The sequence below is a fragment of the Nelusetta ayraudi genome, unplaced genomic scaffold (assembly GCF_046127955.1).
Source record: "Nelusetta ayraudi isolate G7.1 ecotype Tasmania unplaced genomic scaffold, CSIRO-AGI_Nayr_v1 ptg000018l, whole genome shotgun sequence".
NCBI lineage: Eukaryota > Metazoa > Chordata > Actinopteri > Tetraodontiformes > Monacanthidae > Nelusetta > Nelusetta ayraudi.
Window position 1 is genome coordinate 3395001 of NW_027466068.1, and position 21697 is coordinate 3416697.

At 44.9% G+C, this 21697-nt stretch overlaps 1 protein-coding gene across 37 annotated transcripts in view; it reads right to left on the bottom strand.

Moving 5' to 3' along the window:
• camk2b1 (calcium/calmodulin-dependent protein kinase (CaM kinase) II beta 1) overlaps positions 1-21697 on the bottom strand; it is a 52232-nt gene that overhangs the window by 8450 nt on the left and 22085 nt on the right. For 3 of the 37 annotated variants that reach the window (XM_076025833.1, XM_076025832.1, XM_076025850.1), the window contains exons 7-17: positions 15219-15321; positions 13558-13641; positions 13194-13288; positions 12348-12470; positions 12168-12251; positions 11534-11576; positions 8271-8308; positions 6000-6032; positions 3775-3846; positions 2383-2427; positions 1362-1410 (exon numbers count right to left, since the gene is read on the bottom strand). In XM_076025833.1, coding sequence (XP_075881948.1) covers positions 1362-1410; positions 2383-2427; positions 3775-3846; positions 6000-6032; positions 8271-8308; positions 11534-11576; positions 12168-12251; positions 12348-12470; positions 13194-13288; positions 13558-13641; positions 15219-15321 — 769 coding nt within the window. Of the gene's footprint in view, positions 1-1361; positions 1411-2382; positions 2428-3774; positions 3847-5999; positions 6033-8270; positions 8309-10214; positions 10278-11533; positions 11577-12167; positions 12252-12347; positions 12471-13193; positions 13289-13557; positions 13642-15218; positions 15322-21697 lie in introns of all 37 variants that reach the window. The other 34 variants (XM_076025836.1, XM_076025854.1, XM_076025853.1 and 31 more) reach the window with 17 other exon arrangements.

The window sequence follows — 21697 nt, forward strand, 5'->3', positions numbered from 1 at the left end:
CCACCAGTAACAGAACAAGTCAGGAAAAGTTAGTGGAGCCTCCTTGAAGGCCACACAGCCACGCACGCAACTTCCAAACTGTCATTTGGGTTTGAAAACAATAGAATTCTGACCAATATCAATTAAGAAAAAAAAAGAAAAAGAAAAAGAAATACCGTCCTTTGAGAACCACCAGATGGCTCAGTTGAGCGGACTTTCAAAATAAATCTGAAAACATCTATTGGATAGAAGCAGCAGCTGCAGGAAGAGCAGAGGAGCCACCCAAACACACACAGCTGACTCAGATTGAAGGCAATACAACTTGGGCACCAGCAGGGATCAGTATTGGACCAGCTACAGCTAAAAAGCTGTTTGATGAGAAGGACCAGAATAGTGTCAGCAGTTCTTTCTTCCCCCCCCCTCCCTTTCTTTCTTTCTTTGCCTCTAAAATTCAGGCAGCAAATCAGGCGCAATCATAAAATAAAACATCAGCCCATAATTTCAACCGCAAATGACCGCATCTTCAAATCTGTGTGTGTGTGTGTGTGTGTGTGTGTGTGTGTGTGTGTGTGTGTGTGTGTGTGTGTGCACTTATTAGGGACACACAGGATATCAAAGCAACAAACCAATGACCATTAGAGGAGAAGCTCATGCAAAGCAGAGCCAGAGGCGGCGCTTGAACTAAAGTCTATCCAGGCTTTCCAGGACATCACAGCCCATCCATTAAACTGTCCACTGGGAGCTTCAGCAGAGGCAGAGAGAAACCTCACTGGGCCCGTTAGCCAGGAGGGGAAATCACGGCACCGCAGCAGAGCAGCAGAGCTGTGAAGCTCTGAACGGGACCGAACTGAAGAGAGAAATCCTCACACTTGTTTTTGATTTACTTCTTTTCTATACGTCAGTGGTTCTCAACCAGTGGAGTCTCAGGACACACATCTCTTTTTTTTCCTTATCATGAAGTTGCGACCTAAATGCATTTCACAAAAATAAAAATGCTACCCCACCTTCGATTATGTTTAGTCAACAAAAGATTGAAATTATTGAATTGAATTGTGTGTCCTTCAACATAAATTACAAGCATTTTGTCTGTAAATATATGCATGTTAAAATCCCTTTTAAAAACAGGGAAACTGCCGACGAAGCCATGACCCAATCAAAATAGTACCGCGACCCACCAGTTGAGAAACACTGAAATACACTTTTTCTTCATGTGATACTCTTGTGCTAACCAGCAAAAGGAAGTTTTGTTCCACCCATATAGCAACAGCCACAGTCTTGCTAAAAGTCGCCCTGCTGCTGTCTTCAAGCGCTCTGCAGCAAAGACGACTTCGAACCAAACTTTAAATAACTTTTTTTTTTAAAATCATGTTTCCTAATTTTACCTTTCACATCTTCATCCTCCACTGTGGTGTTGCTGCTGTCCGATGACTCCTAGAGACCAGAAGCAGAGAGTCAGACACGGTTTGGAGACGACAAACAACATTTTCAGCAAATGCAGTTTTTTATATATGTATATATATATATATATATGTATGTTTTGTTTTTTGTTTTTTGTTTTACCATGAAAACACACAGTAGTGCTTGTTTCGAGCAATCGGAACACACAACCAGCAGGGGTGAACACCATTCTTGGGTGCAACCAATTCACCAAAGGCAAGATGCAGGAGATGAGGGGGAAAAAAATCCCCCATTTTAGCAGCACCGTTGAGGCATTGACGCTTCATGACGGCGCCACCTGTGGAGGTCACGGGGGTCAAAGTGAAGGGGAGAACCTTTTAGGGCCGCATGGCAAAATAATGCCCTGTTCTTCACAGCTGGAACCAGGGGGTGGGCCAGGGGAAAGGGGGGCAGGTCATGCCTGTGAGGGAGGGGGGTCATGCAGTGTTAGCAGCACTGGGGGGGTCAGAGAGTGAAGGACACCCAACTGATCTGCTCTCAAGATGCCCTCAATTGAAGAATAATAGCGAAGGGTATAAACACAAGCCACAACATTTTCACGACAGGTGCAAGAAAACACTTATTTATAAAGTGTAAGCACTGTAGAGATGTAAATAATTTGTGTAATTTATGTATATGTATATATACATATATATACACATACATATATATTATTTCTTTTTTTTTTTTAATACTTCTCTTTGCACTATGCTGCTGTAACTATGCACATTTCCTATGCACGAAAAAGGAAACTAACACTTCAACGGGAAACTCATTCCTCGGCTCAGCTCTCCTCACATGCAGCTCCCGTTCATGAAGCTGTTAAAGAGTCACATGACCACGATGGCCGGGTAGTCGCACACACTTATGAAGAAGAACTACTGGGATGATGGAGGAGGAGAGGAGAGGAGAGACGGAGGAGAGTATGAGCAGAAGACAGGTGAGAATCGGGGAACGATGTAATACCTTCACCCCGTCCGGTGGGTTATGGATGACAGTTGTCTGAGGTTCCTGGGGAAGAAGAGGTGATGGAGGAGGAGAATGACGAGGAGGAGGGAGGATGAGGAGGGAGAGGAAGAGGAGGATGAAGAGGACGGGGAAGTAGAGGAGAGATGCAGAATAGAGGAAAGGAAAAAGAAAGTTGGTGAATGAAAAAAAGGAAGAAGAGTGCGCCATAAAAGGGCTGTTGAGAAAAGACAAACGGTGCCTTGAAAAAAAAGACTGATGTTAATGTTATAGATGAAATGAGAGTTTCAATGCCGAGAGAGAGAGTGGCTGGATGAGATAAATCAATCCATAAATCAATAAATCAATAAATAACTCGATCTCTTCAGACTCAAACTCATGCAGGTGTTTTTTGAGCCAGGCTTTGTGTCTCCAGTTCATCCAGCTCTGAAGACACCAGTGAACCAGTGAAGCAGCACTCAGGACCCATTTGACAACCTCCATCCAGCCCACTCCACTGCCACCCTCTCACCACCAGCAGAGGAGGCAGTGAACCTGCGGTGCAACAGGGGAGTGAGGTTGAGACTGAACCCATCAAAGACGCGGCTCACCTGAACTAACGGAACCAGACAACCAATCAGCGAAGAGTGACGGCGTGGTCACTTGTCACACATTTGACTTGAGGAAAGTGGTTTATGGAGAGAGAGCTCACATTCTCGTATTTTCTTCTCCATGTTCACAACAACTGCTTGTATTCTATACTTAAATCACAGATATGAGGTAATATTAAAATTGAATTAAAGCTGCAAACAGCGTTCAAGGGACTGAGTTTCGTAGGGCTCAGTCCCTAATTTAAAAAGCACAAAGGAACGCTTTATAATAACTAAAAATAACTTAACAAAAAAGAGGGAGAAAAAAATGAGGCAGAGGCCAATCAGCAGGCAACCTTTAATTTAAGCCTGCGTCAGTGGCAACCACACGCACGCACACACAAAAGTGGAAAATGGTTTGGACAAGCACAGCAGGCAGCGGCTGGCTGTCCGTCCAGCTCTGACTTCGGTTTCCAGCAGCAGAGCGGGAATATCACACAACATTAACAGCAGGAGAGGGTTACTGACGCTCCCTGCTGGCTGACTGCTGACCTATCAGACGGCAGCTTTCTGACTACGATCTGTGTTGGCAGACGGAAGAAGAGGACAACAAAAACACCAAGACGAAAAGGGTGAAGAAGAAGAATGATGATGATGAGAAGTAGAAGAAGAAGAAGAAGAAGAAGAAGAGGTGGAGAAGTGGAGGTGAAGAAGGAGGGGGGCAGGGTTGGTTGGGAGGGCTAAACACACACTCACACTAACACACTAGAAGGAGTGGGGTCATGGGTAAAGGTGGGGTCGGGGGGGTTGAGGAGGTAAATACCAGAGCAGGTGAAGGGACGGTTCCTTTAGGGCTGCTGACTAGGCTGCTATTTTTGGTGCTGTTTGTCTGCGGCTGTGCAGGAGAGGAGACACAAGAAGAGGGTTAACACCACAGAGACCAGGGGATGAGAGAGCCTGACATCCAATGAGAAGAGAGGAGAGAGAGAGAGAGTGAGGGAGAGTGCACTGCACACACATGCAAAAACACACACACACACACACACACACACACACACACACACACACACACACACACACACACACACACACACACACACACACACTTCCACTTCCATTCACTACAGGGATTTAGACAGTCCTACGGTCCTGGATGACTGACATGCAGCAAATGATTCAGTAAAAAAACAAACAAACTTGTGGATGGGACTGATGTTTCAGAGGAGCAGAGTTCACACATCTGGACATCCTGAACAAAAAGTTGATGTAAGAATCCTTCTAAGAGAGGAGGATTCTCTCTCCAAAGACAGAAAGAGGGTGTTCGTGGGAGGGGGCCGGATTATTCACAGGAGTGCTCGCCAGGTGGCCACAGAAAGTAGTGCACAGTGAGAAGACAGGAGGGGGGAGGTGCACAAGTGATGAGCAGTGGTGGGAAAGTGGCGCATGACACAAAAAATGATGCTGCTTCAAGGTGGAAAAAAAAAAACCCAGAGGTCAAACATGAATTTCAACCCCCTCAGTGGGGCAAAGTTGCTGCAGGTTGTACAGAAATAGTTTTTATTTCCACGTCTTTGAAGAAGCAGCGTCTTGCCAAGGTTTATTTATTGCATTTAACAAAGTTGACACAGGCTCTTTTTTCACAGAGGAGCTCGTGGCTGACGAATGTGGAGCATCAGGGTGACTCTTAGTGAAAAACTTTATTTCATTTATTTATTTCATTATTATTATTATTATTATTATTATTATTATTATTATTATTATTATTATCAGAAACCATTTTTTATTTTATTGAAAATTAGAGCTGAATCTCCAGCAAACACCACAAAAACAATATTCAGGGGGGTCCTGAATTTTGACCAATATGGAAATATACAAATATTGGCAAAAAAGTATTTTATAATGTTTAGAAAAATTTAATATTATACAAGGTGATCTTGAAGACATTTTAGTGTCCATTAGTCACAACAATATATACTTTTTTTTTTACCTTTATGGACAGGTGAAAATTCACACCAGAAGCGTCTGCAGTGCGTTTGCAGTGCGTTTGCAGCGCGTTTGTGTAGAAGGCGTGGAGAACGCTCCGTACCATCTCACACAGGGTGCGTTTCCGAGTGGGGCCTCTCACGCAGCGGCTCGATTGGTTCACGTGAGGATTGCAAGATCGCATGACAAACCAGGTAGTTTGCATGTATTTAAAGAAAACAACGGTGCAACGAAACTCTTTTGCCCATCCCAACAGTGTCTCGAAGTGTCGGTGTGTGTAAAAAAGATAAATAATAATAAACCGAACTGCTGGTATCATACAAAATGCAGGTATTTAAAGTATACATGCATTTTGTTAATCATAATTTCAGATTTAAAGTGTAAATCTGCTATTTGACGGCCGAACTCAACAGCGTTGAAGCCGATGCGTCACGTTGACGTTTCACAGTAAACTACAGCACACAGAAAAACAAAATCCAGCACATTGAATATTATTTTGAAAGTCAACTGGATCTGCCGTGTTTTCACATCACTGACTCCATGTGTGAACGATCCCACCTGCTGCGATTGATGCAGCAGGGACGCATGAAGCATCAATGAAATAAACAATGGCGTTCGTTACCAGGGCGTCGCATTTTTACGCTTCTGAAACGCGGGCGCTCTGCACCTGGTGTGCACCTGCACACTGTCTTTAATGGCCGCGTTCTGCTGCGGAGGCGCAAACACTCTGCAGACACTCTGCTTACGCTTCTGGTGTGAATTGGGGGTCATAGGTTAATTGGGGGGGGTCGGACGCCCCCGGAACCCATTGTATTTCGTACACTGAATGGATGGACGGACGGACGGATGGATGGATGGATGGACGGACGGATGGATGGAATTGGAATTTCAATAAATGATTATGGAGCTGTTGGTTTTTTTTGTGTGTTTCTTACCTCGTACGGTTGCTAAAGGGCAAAAGTGCCTCATGGCCTGAACTGTTTCCTGAATGCTGCTTTGAAACAGATCAATGGAATGGAGGGAAAAGAGGGGAGCGTTCAACAGCATCAACATAAACATGCTCACCATATACTGGACAGTAGAGCTGGACTTGCGCTTCTGTCCTCAGGCAAATGGATGGATGGAGGGATGGATGGAGAGGTCGAACAAGAGGGATTTGTGGGGGCGGGGGGGCGATAAAGGAACCAGACAGAATGTGAGTGTGGTGGTGGCAGAAGTCAGAACCTCTTTCCAAAAAAGCAACATTTAATCCTGCACAAGGATGACTTGCAATCTTCCTGGCAGAGCAGAAGAAGAAGAAGAGGAAGAAGAAAAAGCAGAAACATCCCTTCTCACTGGCATGAGAGCTACAAATGTGAGCGCAAAAGGACGAGGAAGGAAGGAAGGAAGGAAGGAAGGAAGGAAGGAAGGAAGGAAGGAAGGAAATGATGTGAATGAATGTGAGGGGGGAGATATTTGGAAGCGCTCAATAAAGGAAAGCAGATTACGGAGAAGAAAAGTGGTGGAAAAGTTCTTCAGTCAGCTCGGCAGACAGAACATGAAGGTGACAGAGTGGCACTGAGGCCACTTCCTGTTAGGAAGCACTCTGATCCCAGAGCAAAGATCCAAATCTGACTTCTTTCAACCTCCACATCAAGAGTGAGCAGGAAGTGATAGGGCCAGAGAGGAAGAGCAGAAGAGCAGGAGGCGGCCTGATTGGCTGGATGAGGGAGAAACGTCGGGCACCGATAGACCTCCAGGAAGAGGAAGAGCAAGAAGAAGTAGAGGGAGAGGGAGATGAAGTCAAGGTAGAGGAAGCGAGTGGAGGGGCAGGAAGAGGAAGAGGAAGTAGAGGAAGAAGGGGAGGACTAAGGAGCTGCAGGGGACTGCACGGGGGGGGGGCGGCGGCGAAGCGAAGGAGGAAGACGTCTTTAGAATCAGTGTTTGGGGGAAGCAGCGTGAGGAGCCTGTTGCTAGGCAACCAGCAGTGGAAGGAAGCGACTATTTCTGTCATCCCAGTTTCCAGGGTCCAGACTGGCAGCTATTCCTGGAGCCAGAGTCACATTGCCTTCGAGGAGACGCTCTCAGCACCATTTCACACTTCCATGCACACATGCAGCTCACACACACACACACACACACACACACACACACACACACACACACACACACACACACACACACACACACACACACACACACACACACACACACACACACACACGCGTCCAACATGTGTTCATTCAAAGATCTGGCTCACATCTGAGAACAGCTAGCGTATAGCTGCCATTACTGTGATGGAGTACGTGCACACCGTGACGCCGAGAGAGGTCATCATTAAAAGCCGATGATGAAGGGCAGTGTGCGTGTAGAGTGAGTGCAGTGGGGAGAGAGGAGGGAGGATGGCACCGGGTGTCTCTCATGGCACAATGTTCTGGAAACTTTTTTTTTTGATGCCGCAAGCGTTAAGAAAGACTGTGAGGTGTCTGATGCCTCTGGCCAATCAGGTGGAGCCTTACTTACTGCCCCTCACGGAGATGCTGGCGGCTAACAGTGGGAGCTAGCAATGAATGAGCGAGGAGTTAAAAAATGAAGAGGTTAAAGTGGACGAGAGGGAAGAAGGGAACGCGTGATTGTGGCTCTTTGAGCTGCCGGAGGTTCAGCCATCAGACGCTGCTGATCAATAAGTGACTCAATGGATTATTGCCATCCTAACCTCTGCTCACTGCTGCACAAATCCAGGAGCACCTGTGATCTTAGGCTCCTGCAATAGCCATCACCAGACTGACCATAGAGTCCTGGACAGACTTCTGGGAGAGGACAGCTTTTTGCTGTTGTTTTGTTCCCCCACCGCTTGGAAGACAACACAGTCGGATTTGATAATGGACGATTTGGTCTCTTATAATGCTTTTTGTTCCATTTTACTCACTAGGCAGTGCAAATCTTTACTTTTTTTGTTTTTAACCATTATTGTCTTCATGTTGGTGCTCTTACGATGACAAATTGTTGATTTTTAACATCTTAATAATGTGATTGTAGTTTTATTGAGTGACTGGAACTTTATTTTACTGGTGTTTGACCTCTTGGCATGGTGGCCCCTGAATGAGATCAGGATCTCATTCACATGCGGAAATATTTAAACTGCAGCCGAGTCAGCGACTGGCTGTCAGTCCATCAAAGTCGGCGGACGCAAATCCTATGCATGTTGACACAACACAATGGTGTGATGAACACGCCGACACACAGGAGCAGATGCAATATTAATAACAAGGCAGAGAGACAGTAGCAGGAAGGAGCAGGAGGATGAGAAGAAAGGGGTGGAGGTGGAGGAGGAGAAGGAGAAAAGGCGGACCTTACCTTCACATCTACCTTTTTGTTGAGCAAAGTCTTGGCTGCTGCAGTGACACACACAAAGAAAAAAAACGACAACACGTCAGAGGTGGAGAAAATGCAACAAAGTTTCTTCAGAATATTTCAGCTGAAAAGCTTTTAACAGCTTTACCGACTTTTTGGAGGAATGACTGACTCTTTTTTAATCCTTCAGAAGCTGCTGCTGCTGATGTCAGATGTCAACAGTGAGGGCTCACACCAAATGAGGCTCCATGCAGTCTGACACACTGCTGCAGCTCTCCATCATACTACTTTACTGCTACGTTATTTACTTTTAAAGGAAATTGGAGTTGGGGTCGGATGCCTTCGTTCTCTGGCAGAGTGGAGGAAGAGATGGAGTGATAGAGGGAGGAGGGGCACCAAGAAAAGAGGATGAATGCAGAATATTACAGTCCGAAAGGGGAACTGGATCTTCTGACCAAAGAACAAGGAACAGCGGACCTCCTTTTGTGTGTGTGTGTGTGTGTGTGAGGGGGGGGAGGGGAGGGGGGCTCCTGGAATGATACTTTTAAAAAGGTTTTATTGGATCTTTTCTCAGTTTTCCCTGATTTCATAGAGTTTTTAATACTCCCTCTCAGTTTATGATGGGTTTGTTGAATTTATGCTTTTGTCTGTTTTTAAACTCTGTAGCACTTCCAGACCTGCAAAAATGTAAAGTGCGTTGAAAATGAAATTCTTATTATTATTATTATTATTATCATTTGTCATCGTCGTTATTATTGTTGTTATTATTGTTATTATTATGACCGAAACATTGAAGGTGGGAAAGCAAGGGGAGGCTTCTTACCTTACCACAAATTACACATGAAGCAAGAAGAGGAGAGAGGAAATAGGGAAATAGAGGGAAGAGAGAGGAGGAGGAGGAGAGAGAGGGAATAGGAGGAGGATGAGGAGGAAGAAGAAGAGATTAAGAAACATCGGACACAGACAGCTTGCAGCTCACGGCTAACGACAGGCAGGATGCACCACTGGCAGGGGCCAGCAGGGACGGGCGAGCCAACAGCTCGATAGAAGCCCGGCCCAGCCTCGTAGCTGCCACAGTGTTGCACCATGCACCACCAAAAGAACCCCCCCACCCCAACCCACTCCCCCCATGCTGCAGTGCATGCACCAGTCCAGTGTCCCATGCAGCTTTCAGCATTCAGCAGCTCTCCATCCTTAAAGTGACGGAAAACTTTTCAGGGTCAGACAGAGAGGAGGAGTAAGAGGAAGGGGAGGAGGAGGAGGAGGAAGGGGTGCAAGGGAAGGGGGGGGGGGGGCAGGAAGAGGGAGGATGTGTGGCGTGAAAATGGAGAAAAAATGTCAAAGGCCAAAATGACAAAGAGATCAACAAGGACAGAATGCAGGAAAGTGATTGGTTGAAGTGAAGGGATGGAAGTTGTACTGTAAGACACAGGAAGTGGGAGACAGAGTTTCATTTCGGTTCAGGCCATGCTGCACTTGGAAGGATGAGAGGAACGAGTTGTGATAATGAGGAGGAGGAGGAGGAGGAGGAGGAGGAGGAGGAGGAGCGGAGCGTCCACCGCCGTCCAAAAAGTCAAGCTTAACAATAAAGATTCCCCAGCAAAGAATGATCAACGTCTTTATGGGCTTTTCATTTTAGCATCTGGAGGTTGATTTTTTAAAAAAAACTTTTTTATTGAAGTAAAAACACTTTACTTCAGTAAAAATGCCGCCGCTTACATTCATAAAATGAAGCATATCTTCAAAGATATACTTTATCCTTTCTTGCCATTACAAAAACAAAACAACACTTTCGATTTAGAAAAAGTGAAGCTCCTGACAATGAGATCAGAGGAGGATCTGGAGACGCGGTTGGTCGTCACATGCTGAGATGGGGAGGGGGGGTTGTGGGGGTGCGGAGGGGTCCACCAGATGAGGGGAGGGGAGGGTGAGGGACCGCCGCGCTACCTTGTTCCACCAGGCCGGCGGTGGTGGCGCCAGCGGCCGGAGCCGTGGTCTGCCTGCTGCCCACTGGTACAGTCCCACAGCCACACACAGGGAGAGAGAGAGAGTTACCCGGCAGGGGAGGGGGGGTGGCGGGGAGGACGGCGGGATAGAACGGGCAGAACAAAAACAGTGTGGGGGGGGGGGGCGTTTGGAAGAAGAGGTGAGAAATTAAAGGGGAAAAAAAAAGGAAAAGGGAAGTGAGAGGGGGCAGCGAGTCAGATATAATAGGAAGGGGTTGGGGGGCGATCAGGGGGAGAGGAGAAGAAGCGGGGGGGGCGGGGGTCTAGTGCAGGTGTTAGTGGAGGGTTAGGGTTAGGGTTGTTGTTGTTCATGTTGTTCATCTGCTACAGTGACATCAGGAACACACCAAACCTCTCGGGGTGCGTTCCAAACCGCTTACTTTCATTCAAAACGCTCAATCAGGGATCAATCGTGTCAACCCACCACCACTTCGAGTGGCACAAATGATCATAGTACCATAGTAGTACACTATAGTATAGTACAGTATAATCATAGGAATTAATTCATTTTCATTTATTCATTGCCACAGCTGTAGATTCACCATAAAGTGAAACTATTGAATTTAATTAGAAAACTGAGAAAAGGCAGAAATCTGCATTTTGATAAGAAAAAAAATGGACTTTAAAATCAGCTGACTGGCAGCGAATAAACTAATGTACATGAACACTAATGACTATGACACTATGACAAGAACAAAATTTTGAAGAAAAAAAAAAACAACTCAGTGAGTTTATTGACATTTCCAAAGCTTTCGCTCCATCTTCTCTCACCACTGACGTTAAGGAGTTTCAATCAGGTCAAGTCCAAAAACTTTTGGGCACATTGAAAACTGACAGCAGCAGCAGCAGCAGAGGAGGAGAAGGAGGAGGAGGCGGCACTGACGACTAAACTGAATCTGAACGCTTTCCGTCGGCCATTTGCACGACTGTTGAAATGAGTTAATATATAATAATTAATAATTAATAATTAATAATTAATAATTACTGACACAAGTCAGTAAATTATGGAACATTTTCACGTAAGAATACAAACATGTATGTGAATATTTTCTAGAGGCAGCGCATGGTCCCAGTCTGTCACATAATAATAATAATAATAATAATAATAATAATAATAATGATAATGATAATCAAACATGAAAGACTGACTCTCTGTGAGGGGAGACTGGGGACATGTTCCTCAGAGCTGATCTGGACAATAGAAACCAGCTGATGTGAACGGAAGCTTCATGAAAGACACATGAAAAAAACTAAACTTACCAGAGAAATTTCGAGAAACCAGCATGGTTGTCAGGATGGCGCCCTGATGAGGAAAAAATAAATAAATAAATAAAAATTAAGAATGGTTCAGTTTTTAGTCACATGAAACACCCAAAAAACCGAAAAGCAAAACTAAACAGCACAAAGTTGGTTCATAAGGTGCCGTCTGCTGTGGAAGTTGAAAGATGAATCGTTCAAAGTGACTCTGGTTCTTTTGTGAACGTCGTCACTTTGCGTCCGATTTTTTTTTCCAAACGTTCTGATTCATATTTAATTCATTTTGTGTCGTACTTTGGTGTGTTTGATAGAAAAGGCCAGTGCTATTTTTCTTCAATGGGGGAAGATGTTTAGTATAATATGTACTTGTCACCAAAATGCAAATATATGTGTAAAATGATTTATACATCTAATTATTAAATCATTTATTGCCACCTGCCGATGGAACGTTTTAATAATGATGACGTCATTCACTGCGCCAAGAGAGACCATTAAAAAAAACTTTAATTTGGCCAATGAGTCACGATATGGTGGCAACATAGAACTGCCTGTAGAGGGAGCCAGTGGGTGATTTGGGACACAACCTTAGACTACCACTACAGCTACAAAAAAAATAAATAGATAACCTTGAACGCACCTTGAGTTTCCTGCGGGCGTTGAACTTCTTGAGACACTCGACCGTCTCCTGCCGGTGCATCATGGAGGCCACGGTGGAGCGTTGCTGGAAGGACACAGGAGAAGAGGTGGTCAACCGGCAACACGAGCAGGACGGCCCAGTGTTTGTCTCCAGCAGCAGCATCAGCACAGGGACACTTACACAGACCCAGGGGTGTTTGAGGGCCTCCTGGGCAGTGATCCTCTTGGCTGGATTGATGGTCAACATCTGGTTGATAAGGTTCTTGGCTTCTGGAGTCACTGTGTCCCACTCTGGAGAGGGAAACTGAGGAGAAACAGTCACTGACTGACTGGCTGACTGACTGGCTGACTGATTCACTGACTGTCTGGCTGGTTGACTAACTGACTGTCTGACTGATTCACTGACTGACTGACTGTCTGGCTGACTGATGACTGACTCAATGACTGGCTTACTGATTGATGGTTCACTGACTGACTGGCTAATTTTACTGACTGACTGATTCACTGACTGTTCACTGACTGACTGGCTCAATGACTGTCTGACTGATTCACTGACTGGCTCAATGACTGGCTGACTGTTCACTGACTGACTGGCTCAATGACTGGCTGACTGTTCACTGACTAATTCACTGACTGGCTGACTGACTAACTGTTTCACTTTTTGATGTGGGGACTACGGATTATATTTAGCATCCTAACTAATTCCACGACACCACATCTTGTATGTACTCTTCAGTAATATGCACAGTCCAGTAATAAATAAATAAATAAATAAATAAATAAATAAATTCCAATGAAGGTGCATCATCACGAGAAAAGTTGATGTGGCTCTGCTGCATCAAATGTCAGCCAAAAAAAAATCATATTCCTGAATCAATTTGCTTGTGCTTTTGACAAATGGCGTGCAGCTTTCTTTCTTTGTCATTTCGCACAATGTGATTGTGTGGAGGTTAACAGAGGGGGGCGGGAACAGGGGTGTGTGGGGGGTAGGGGGGGGGGGGGGGCGATAGGTTCGAGGAAAGCTCACATCATAAGCTCCGGCCTTGATCTGCTGGTACAGCTTGTGCTGGTCCTCATCCCAGAAAGGAGGGTAACCCACCAGCAGGATGTAGAGGATCACCCCTGAGACACACACACACACACACACACACACACACACACACACACACACACACACACACACACACACACACACACACACACACACACACACACAAATGAACAACAAACAAACACAGGCAAGCAGATTTTCTAGCAACATGTGCACTTTCTTTTCCCTCTGTCTTGTCTGTCTGTCTGTGTGTGTGTGTGTGTGTGTGTGTGTGTGTGTGTGTGTGTGTGTGTGTGTGTGTGTGTGTGTGTTTCAATCCATCCCCCTTTGAAAAGCTCACCACAGGCCCAGATGTCCACCGGTTTGCCATATGCCTCCTTCCTCAGGACCTCTGGAGACAGGTACCCCGGTGTGCCAGCAAAGCCTGCAGCCACACACATACCCACATATTCATATACTCATATATGTCATATATCTATCATTTTCATATATTTTTATCTCCCCAACTCCACAGCAGCAGGTACAGAATGTAAGACACTCTCCCATCTGCTAACACCGACGCCTCCGTGCAGAGCTGTCAAAGACAGATCGCTAGGATGTGAAGCCAAGCTCTTAAAAAAAAAAGAAAGAAAAAACTTGTTTGCCAGGTTATCCCTTAATTGTAACAAAGGGAATGTTTCCACTGGCTCGCTTTGGCGCGGTTGTTGTTGTTGTGGTCCTTGATGCTTTGGTAGTCGCTCTGCAGTCGCTCTGCATTTCTTTAAATTTCTCCCGACACTGTTTTGCTGAACTGCGGCCACCAGCTGCCAAACCACAAAGTATTTTTCATTGCCTGTCGCTCCGTCCGAACAGCTCTCTTTGAGGTTTTGCGCAGGGAAATTGTTCGAGAACTGGAGTAATATGTGTTGATTAATCAGCAACAGTAAGTGAGGAGATGCAAACATTAACATGAAGTCTTTCAATGAGAAATAAAAAAAGGAATACAAAAATAACTGGCAGCAGGAGGACACAGGGCAACCAGCACCAGCAGGGACATATAGTTCTGTATGTTCTATGACCAAAAGTGGGAGTTTATTTGACAGCCCCTTATTTCATCTGACATTAAATCATTGAGGCATTTTAGGCTTTTACACATGAAACACATGGAAGGTCCCACATCATGGCAAGTTTCAAACTTCTCATCTCGAGTCTGTCGACGACCTGCTGGTTCCACTTGTTCCACTTTCCAAAGAGAAGCCCTTCCAAAACCGTGATGTTCTGGAAATCAGCCCCATCTGATGCCACAAAGTGCACGGACCACTCAGTGGTCGCATTCTCATTAACCTTAAACGCGCAAAACGTAAACATCTAAACAAACATCTACTGTTCGCTGATGTAGAAATAGACAGACCTGGCATCACAATAGAGGTGAACATGTTGGTGGTATTCAGGTTTTTTTTTTTAAGTTTGCAATAGGTGCACATTTTCTGCATTTGCAGGTCACATGACTCAGATAAAGCCTCATATCACACTGCACAGCCTGGATGGTTGATAGAGACAAACTGATATTAGACTGCAAACATAAGAAAAACAGTGTAGCTTATATACGAAAACTTCCAAGCAGAAATAAGGCAGAGAAGGGGGCATTTGGAAGTAGTGTGAAAAACTGCACTGAATATATTTTGACACAAACTCTCAAACGGACGCGTGGAAAAAATACGGTGTGTTCATTGCATTCATTCATTCATTTTCCATACCCGCTTAGTCCCGAGCTCAGGGTCACGGGGGTCTGCTGGAGCCTATCCCAGCTGTCATAGGGCGAAGGCAGGGTGACACCCTGGACAAGTCGCCAGTTCATCGCAGTGTGTTCATTGCAAAACTGCCAAAATTCCCTCACAGCACCTCGTAGCAAACGTGTTCGAGAGGGCTAAATGCTATCTTGTTTTCCTGGGCCATCTTTTATCGTTGTTGCCTTTTTTTTTTAAGCAGAATCAAGCGCCGCTGCTGCGGGAAGATACGTACCGAACCAGGCTTGCTGGTCACCCTGCACCTCGATGGCCAGGCCAAAGTCAGCCAGCTTCACCGCCGCATTCTTACACTTGCTGGCAAGGAGCAGGTTCTCTGGCTGGAGGGGGCAAAACAGCAGTGATGGGACGTTAGCAAACACTTTCAAATGAGGGATTGAGGGAGAATAGAACACACACACACACACACACACACACACATATACATCCTGCTGTGTGAGCACCTGGGCTGGAGGTTATACATACGTCAGCCTGGGATGGAGCTAACACAGCATCTTTGCACACACACACGCCCCCCCCCCCCCCTCCCCACCCCACCACCACCCCCTCCAACCTACACACACACACACACACACACACCTGAAACTTCAGTATTAGGCAGACAAGACCTCAATGAAAACACAACACAAAAACATACACCACGGACAAACACACAAGCCACAAGGACATGACTCCAGTCGCTGTGCATGAACAGGGACAATTCACCCGCATCACCTCCTCACAATAAGAAGTCTGTATGAGTGTTGATGTGACCGTGGCGATTTCCCCCCCCAGTGGCCACTACTGCAGCCAAAAACCCTGTACAAGCATTTTCCCCTCAATACAAAAAGATAAAAGTAAAATGGATTCTTCTTCTATTCTAATGGAGGCTTGTGAGGAGGTAAAAGAGAACAATAATGATGCCTGTGTTGGAGGGGATGCCTGGGGCGACAGAAACAAATGTGTGTCCCTCCTAAGATGCCACTCGCTTCATACAAGATATGCTCTGCAATCTCTACATGGGACACATTCACATGAAATTCAGTCAGACTATCTAACTTTGGTTTGCCTTGCAGTCTGTGGCAGCACTGTCACACTGTTGGAGACACCAGCACCAGCATCACCACCACCAACTGATGCTGGTCCAGTGAGTACTGGCATGTAGGCCTGGCAAGTCTAGTCTACCAGCTTCAATACTGATCCTATTAAATGTGATAGGGTGAAGGCCCCAGTGCAGCCGCTGCAGGAGCATTTGTTTTTGACAATGAATTTCTCAGAAACATGAAAACAATTTATGGTGTAAGTGAGAAGAGGGAAGAGTTGAATTATCTGTTCTTTAAGGCAGTAGATATCACAATGACACTGAATTGAAAGAAGGTACCACGACAATAAACTCACCATTTTGCACCTTGTGAGGTGTGTGGGTGTAAATAAAAACCTCAATAAAAGAACCTCGTGTTACTCTTTGGTGTGTATTCATGTTTATATGGGATGTGTATTTTTATATATGATGCATGGGAAAGTATAAGTTACGTTACAAATTATCAAATGATTGCAACATTATCTCAAATAATTTATTGATAATGATTGAAATTAAACAATTCCAAATGTTGAAATAATGACAGTGAGTCTAGTTGAATGTGATAACAATGTGTAGTGTTCAGTGGAATGACTATTGGTTTCCGTTGGTGGTGACTGTTTACTGAGAGAAGGGGTGAGATTAAATAGATCCTGGAATTTAGCCTGGTCTGGAGGAGGCTCATTCCACATAGTAAATCTCTATGGTAACTCATTCTATAAAATATGGTATAAGTCATATCATATATACACTTCCCTCTATTCCACTTTTGTGCAACCTGATCACAGATAAGTTGAGCAAGGATAACCAAGATATCGCAGCTTAATCCCTTATCCTAGTTTCGTGGACTAACGCGTTTACACGCACATGAGTTGTCCGACCGTAATCGGACAAGGCTAATAATTTGCTTTTCTTGAATGTCATGTAAACGTAGTGACTATTTCTCACTGCGGTCTATAGGTTTCATCTCTGTGGCCTAGATAACTGGAACGCAGCCGGCCTCATTACTCAGTGTCAGAGGAGCGTTCTAATAATGGGACGCCCCTCTGGTCCCCCCCATCGGCTCATCGCTACCTTCCTCTCGCTCCGTGATGGCCGCAGCACTTCTGCACCAAAAATCACAGAGAAATTTTTTTTCCTGAACTTGAAGCGACACGTAATAATCAGCTGCCATCACTGTGGCGCAGAGCTCCTGCCTCCTTCTCTCTTCAAGGTTGATTATTATTATAGCAATGTCAGCTGTTTTATTTTTACTTCCTGGGCTTCAGTGAAGCAGATGCGCCTGATAAAAAAAAATGACAGTAAAAGAATTCTGCTGATCTGCTGAAAAATGGTAGTTTTAGCCTTCGGCTACTTGTTTTGTTGCCGGAGAGGAAAAGCTGTTGGATTTCTATTTCTTTTTTGTTTCGCGTACTTGGCTGTGTTGTTGTATTGTGTTGTCAGTCTGTCATTCCGTTAGCTAGCTGCTGATTGGACGGATCTTGTCACGCTTGGACGTCCTCAGTCATCGCACACTGACCTATGCCGTGAAAACGCTCTCCCACACTCGGCTGCGAAACCAGAGAGGAGAGTCGGCTAAAATCGTTTTTAAATAAGTTTTTCTTTTCCTGATGTGTGTTTCCAGTATTTTGGCTGACTCTGTATATTAATATAGTATTTAATGGGGCGTCGAATTACGTTTTGGGGTGTGTTATCTCCGCAGATCCACTCACTGCCCCTCCCCCCCCCTTCGTATTTTCAGCTGAGTTGCGTTGCCAGTGGAGCTGCACGGATGAAAAGGAAGCGGCTGGGAAAAGGCTGAATGTGAGTGCTAAGTGCTAATCCTGCGGCGCCGTGCCACTTGTAATCACATCCTGTGCCCGCTTGCCGCCGAGGCACCGAGTCTTTTGTAAACGAAAGGGACTCTGCAAAGGTGCCGCAGGAAGATCATCTGTTAAAAAACGACGGACGTGGGTGGGAATTCCAGGAGGGGGAAGCAAGCGTTTTCCGTCAACGAAGGTGCTGAAGCGGGCAAAAAAAAAAAAAACAACCCGTCCAGGGCCGCAAAAACTCCAACACAACGTTGGCGGCTCTGAGGAGGTTGTATTTTACTGGGTGGGCGTTTTTAACAACGACAAAAGAAAGAAAAAAAACCCCACCAACAATCCCATGTTGCTCTCTCCTTTTTTAACTCTCTGGCCGCGGCCGCTATAGTCGTCGCTAATTCCCCTTCAGAAGAATTGATAAAGAAATAAATGGATTAAGGCAACGCACGTTTGCTGCGTCGGAGGAAAAAAAACAACCGAAACACAGAAAAAAATTAGATGGAACTAGTTTTTAAGGTTTAGATCCCTGGAAAGGCAGCAGGGGACACAATAGCTCCCTTTCCATTACCCCTAGAATTAAGCAAAACCTAAATATCGCAACAAAAACTGGTAATCAAAAACACCTAAACTTTTTTTTTGTTTGTTTTTCAACCCTCTAAAGAGGTGGTTCTTCAGACATATCGATATAGAGGTATATTGCAAATGTGTAATGGCCGTTGTTACTACTTTTTTTTTAAATGACAAAATAGGAAAAACTGTTGGGTTAGTATTTCCCCCCCCCCTTATACGTGTTTGTTGTGTTGTCAGTCAGTCATTCCGTTAGCTAGCTGCTTATTGGATGGATGTCGTCACCCTGGACGTCCTCAGTCATCACACTCTGACCTATGCCGCGAAATTGCTCTCACACGCTCGGCTGCGAAACCAGAGAGGAGCTTCGACTAAATAAAGACTCCAGCCGGGATGGTTCCCAACCAGCAGAACTGGAACTTCGAAATCCGGAATGCCGCCGGTGACATTTGCATAGACTGGCGTTCTGAGTGGAGCAGTGACGTGTGAGACAGTGAGAGGCACTGACTCCTCCTGAGTCACATGTACAAATACATGAACCCAAAACAGAAGCTTACATTGCAATTTTGACCTTAATTGGAACAATTAGCTTCTTTTTTTTATTATTAAAGATTTAAATCTTAATCGTTAATCTCAGGTGTACCTTTCTTACACTTCAGATCTTTCAGCTCTGGAGTTGGTCTTCCAGTCTAAAATCTGCTGTTTTGACTGGAGATTCAATCAATGAAGCAAATGCTTCTTCCTGCACCTTTTCATGCATGTTATGTTATTATTATTTCTACTGTTCTTGACTAATTTAAGGGTTTTCATCTGTTCTTTTGTCTTTGTTATTTAATTATTACTCACACATTTGAAGTAAAGCATTCATTCATTGGGGGCGCTAGTGAGTGCGGAGTGCTAGTTTGTGAGCTCCTCTCCATTCAAATTTCATTTGCTAAATTCTACCTTTTCTAATCAAGTCTGCTCAACAATATAGCAATAATCCTGTTTCTACATCAACCTATGCCCGCTTGAAACCAAGAAATGTCGGACAAAACGAAAAATGAGAAGAAAGATAAGCCAAAATCCAACCTGCTCAAGTCAGCTAGCAGCACGGCTGAGAACCTCATCAAGTCCCTGTGCCTCATATGGAAGAAACATTAAAAAACATGCAGGACACTATACTTTACAATACTTGACTATAATCGACCTCCTGAGGTGAAGTTTGCCTCTCTCCCATCCTCATAACGTTCTGGTGGGTCGAATGGATGATGTGGATGTGACGGTCAAAGACCACGAGACTCGCTTCAAGGCTGCGGAAATTTGCCAACACCGAGCTCCATAAACAGAATGCCTCATTCAGAGCCAAGGCAAATGACTTGGAAGGTCGTCTTTCAGGACAAAGAAAAGATAATACGTCTTGCTCGGCAACAGACTCTCCTCTCTCGGTTTCCCGGCTGAGGTGATGGATCAGCGGCGTGGATTCCGTGATGTTATGGCAGTCCTGCGTGAGCTGAAGATCAAGCACAGCCTACGGTTTCCCGCCAAGCTTCACTTCCAGCACAACGGGTTTCAGAAGGTATTCACCTCTCCCGGAGATGCAATGAAGTATGTCGGCAACTTGCAACGGGACACTGGAGGTGACTAGACGCAATCTGTTCGGTTAGTGGACTTGATAGACACATTAATATGTTTGCATACTCTTGTGTAGAGCAGATGTAGAATCAAAACTATTGTACAGTAACGTCTCGTTGGCTCAGGCTCACATTTTGTTGTGTGAACGGCAGAGGGGCAGATGAGTTGTTTAGTTCATAGCTTGTTTTGGCTGGTTAGAGTTGTGTTTTAAGCCAAACGCCCGGTTGTCCTCTGTAAGTATATGGGGGAAAAGACGCTTCAATTGGGGAAGTGTCTGTGGGGAGTGGGGTGGAGTTTATTTGTATTGTTTTATGTTGTCCAGAGCTGCCTAACTTTTTGTGTTTGCATGTGAATGTCAACATTTGTCTTTGGGTGTCCCAGAATGCTGTAGATGTATGGTATCCATGTCAATGCCTAACACTGTATACAAGACAGACGTGAATACCATTTCCCTGGTCTCGTGGAATGTGCACGGTCTTGGACGTGCAATAAAGCGGGTTCAAATCTTGGGGCATCTAAAGTCCCTCCGCAGACGTAATGTTTCTGCAAGACCCCCCATATATGCTCCAGAGCAGAGGCGACTGAGAGCTAATTGGATTTCCCAATTTTAGCACCATTTTCATCTAAAGCCATTCTCTTTTGCAGGAATATTCCATTTCAACTCGCTTCAACAAGCATGGACCCAAATGGCAGGTATATTATGATAACAGGAAATATTAATTAATTCCCTGTCACCTTTCTTAACATATATGGCCCAAATTATTTTCATAAGTAATTTCATAAGTAAAAGTATTTGATTCAATTCCAGACCACGGCGCTACAAATTTAATCATGGGTGGTGATTTTAATTGCTACCTTGATCCATATCTCGACAGAATTTCCTCCCGTACGCCAATAACAATAGCATCTGTCCAAACGTTGAATAACCATGCCAAATCCAGAAACATGGTCGATCTATAGGCCCCAACTGCCAAAGACTATTCCTATTTCTCTCATGTACATAAATCAAACAGGAGGATTGACTACTTCCTAGTGGATGCAAAACCAATATAATTGAACAAACTAAATATCACAACATCTTAAAATCGGATCATTGTCCTGCCTGTCTCGCTACAACTAATGCTTGACCTGCCAAACAAACCTATTGTTGGCGTTTTAATGCGTGGTTGCTGATAGATCAAGTATTTACAAACTATATCTCTGCTTGCTTTGAGGAGTTCCTCGATTCCTTGTTTTGGCATTAGACGCAGCCAAAATTCGACCAAATAGAGCGGCCTTTTATGTTTGAATCACTTAGAAGATTTGGAATTGGGGACGCTTTTATTACGTGGGTTAAGATTTTACATTTCTGCCCAAAATCCTCCATCCTCACCAATAGTGACAAATCTAGACCTTTGAGGTTACACCGCTGAGTCAGACAGGGCGACCCCTTGTCACCTCTACTCTTTGACCTGGCCCGGGAGCCTCATGCAATAGGGGTCAGGAGTCGTCACCTCATCAAGGGCATTAAGAGAGGGGACATGGAAAGTCTTGTGGGGCTTTACGCGGACGACACATTGTTATATCTTGCGGAACTGGTGGTGTCTGTTCCCCCTTTACTTGACTTTATTGAATCGTTTGGCAAACTCTCTGGTTATTCAATCAATTGTGGAA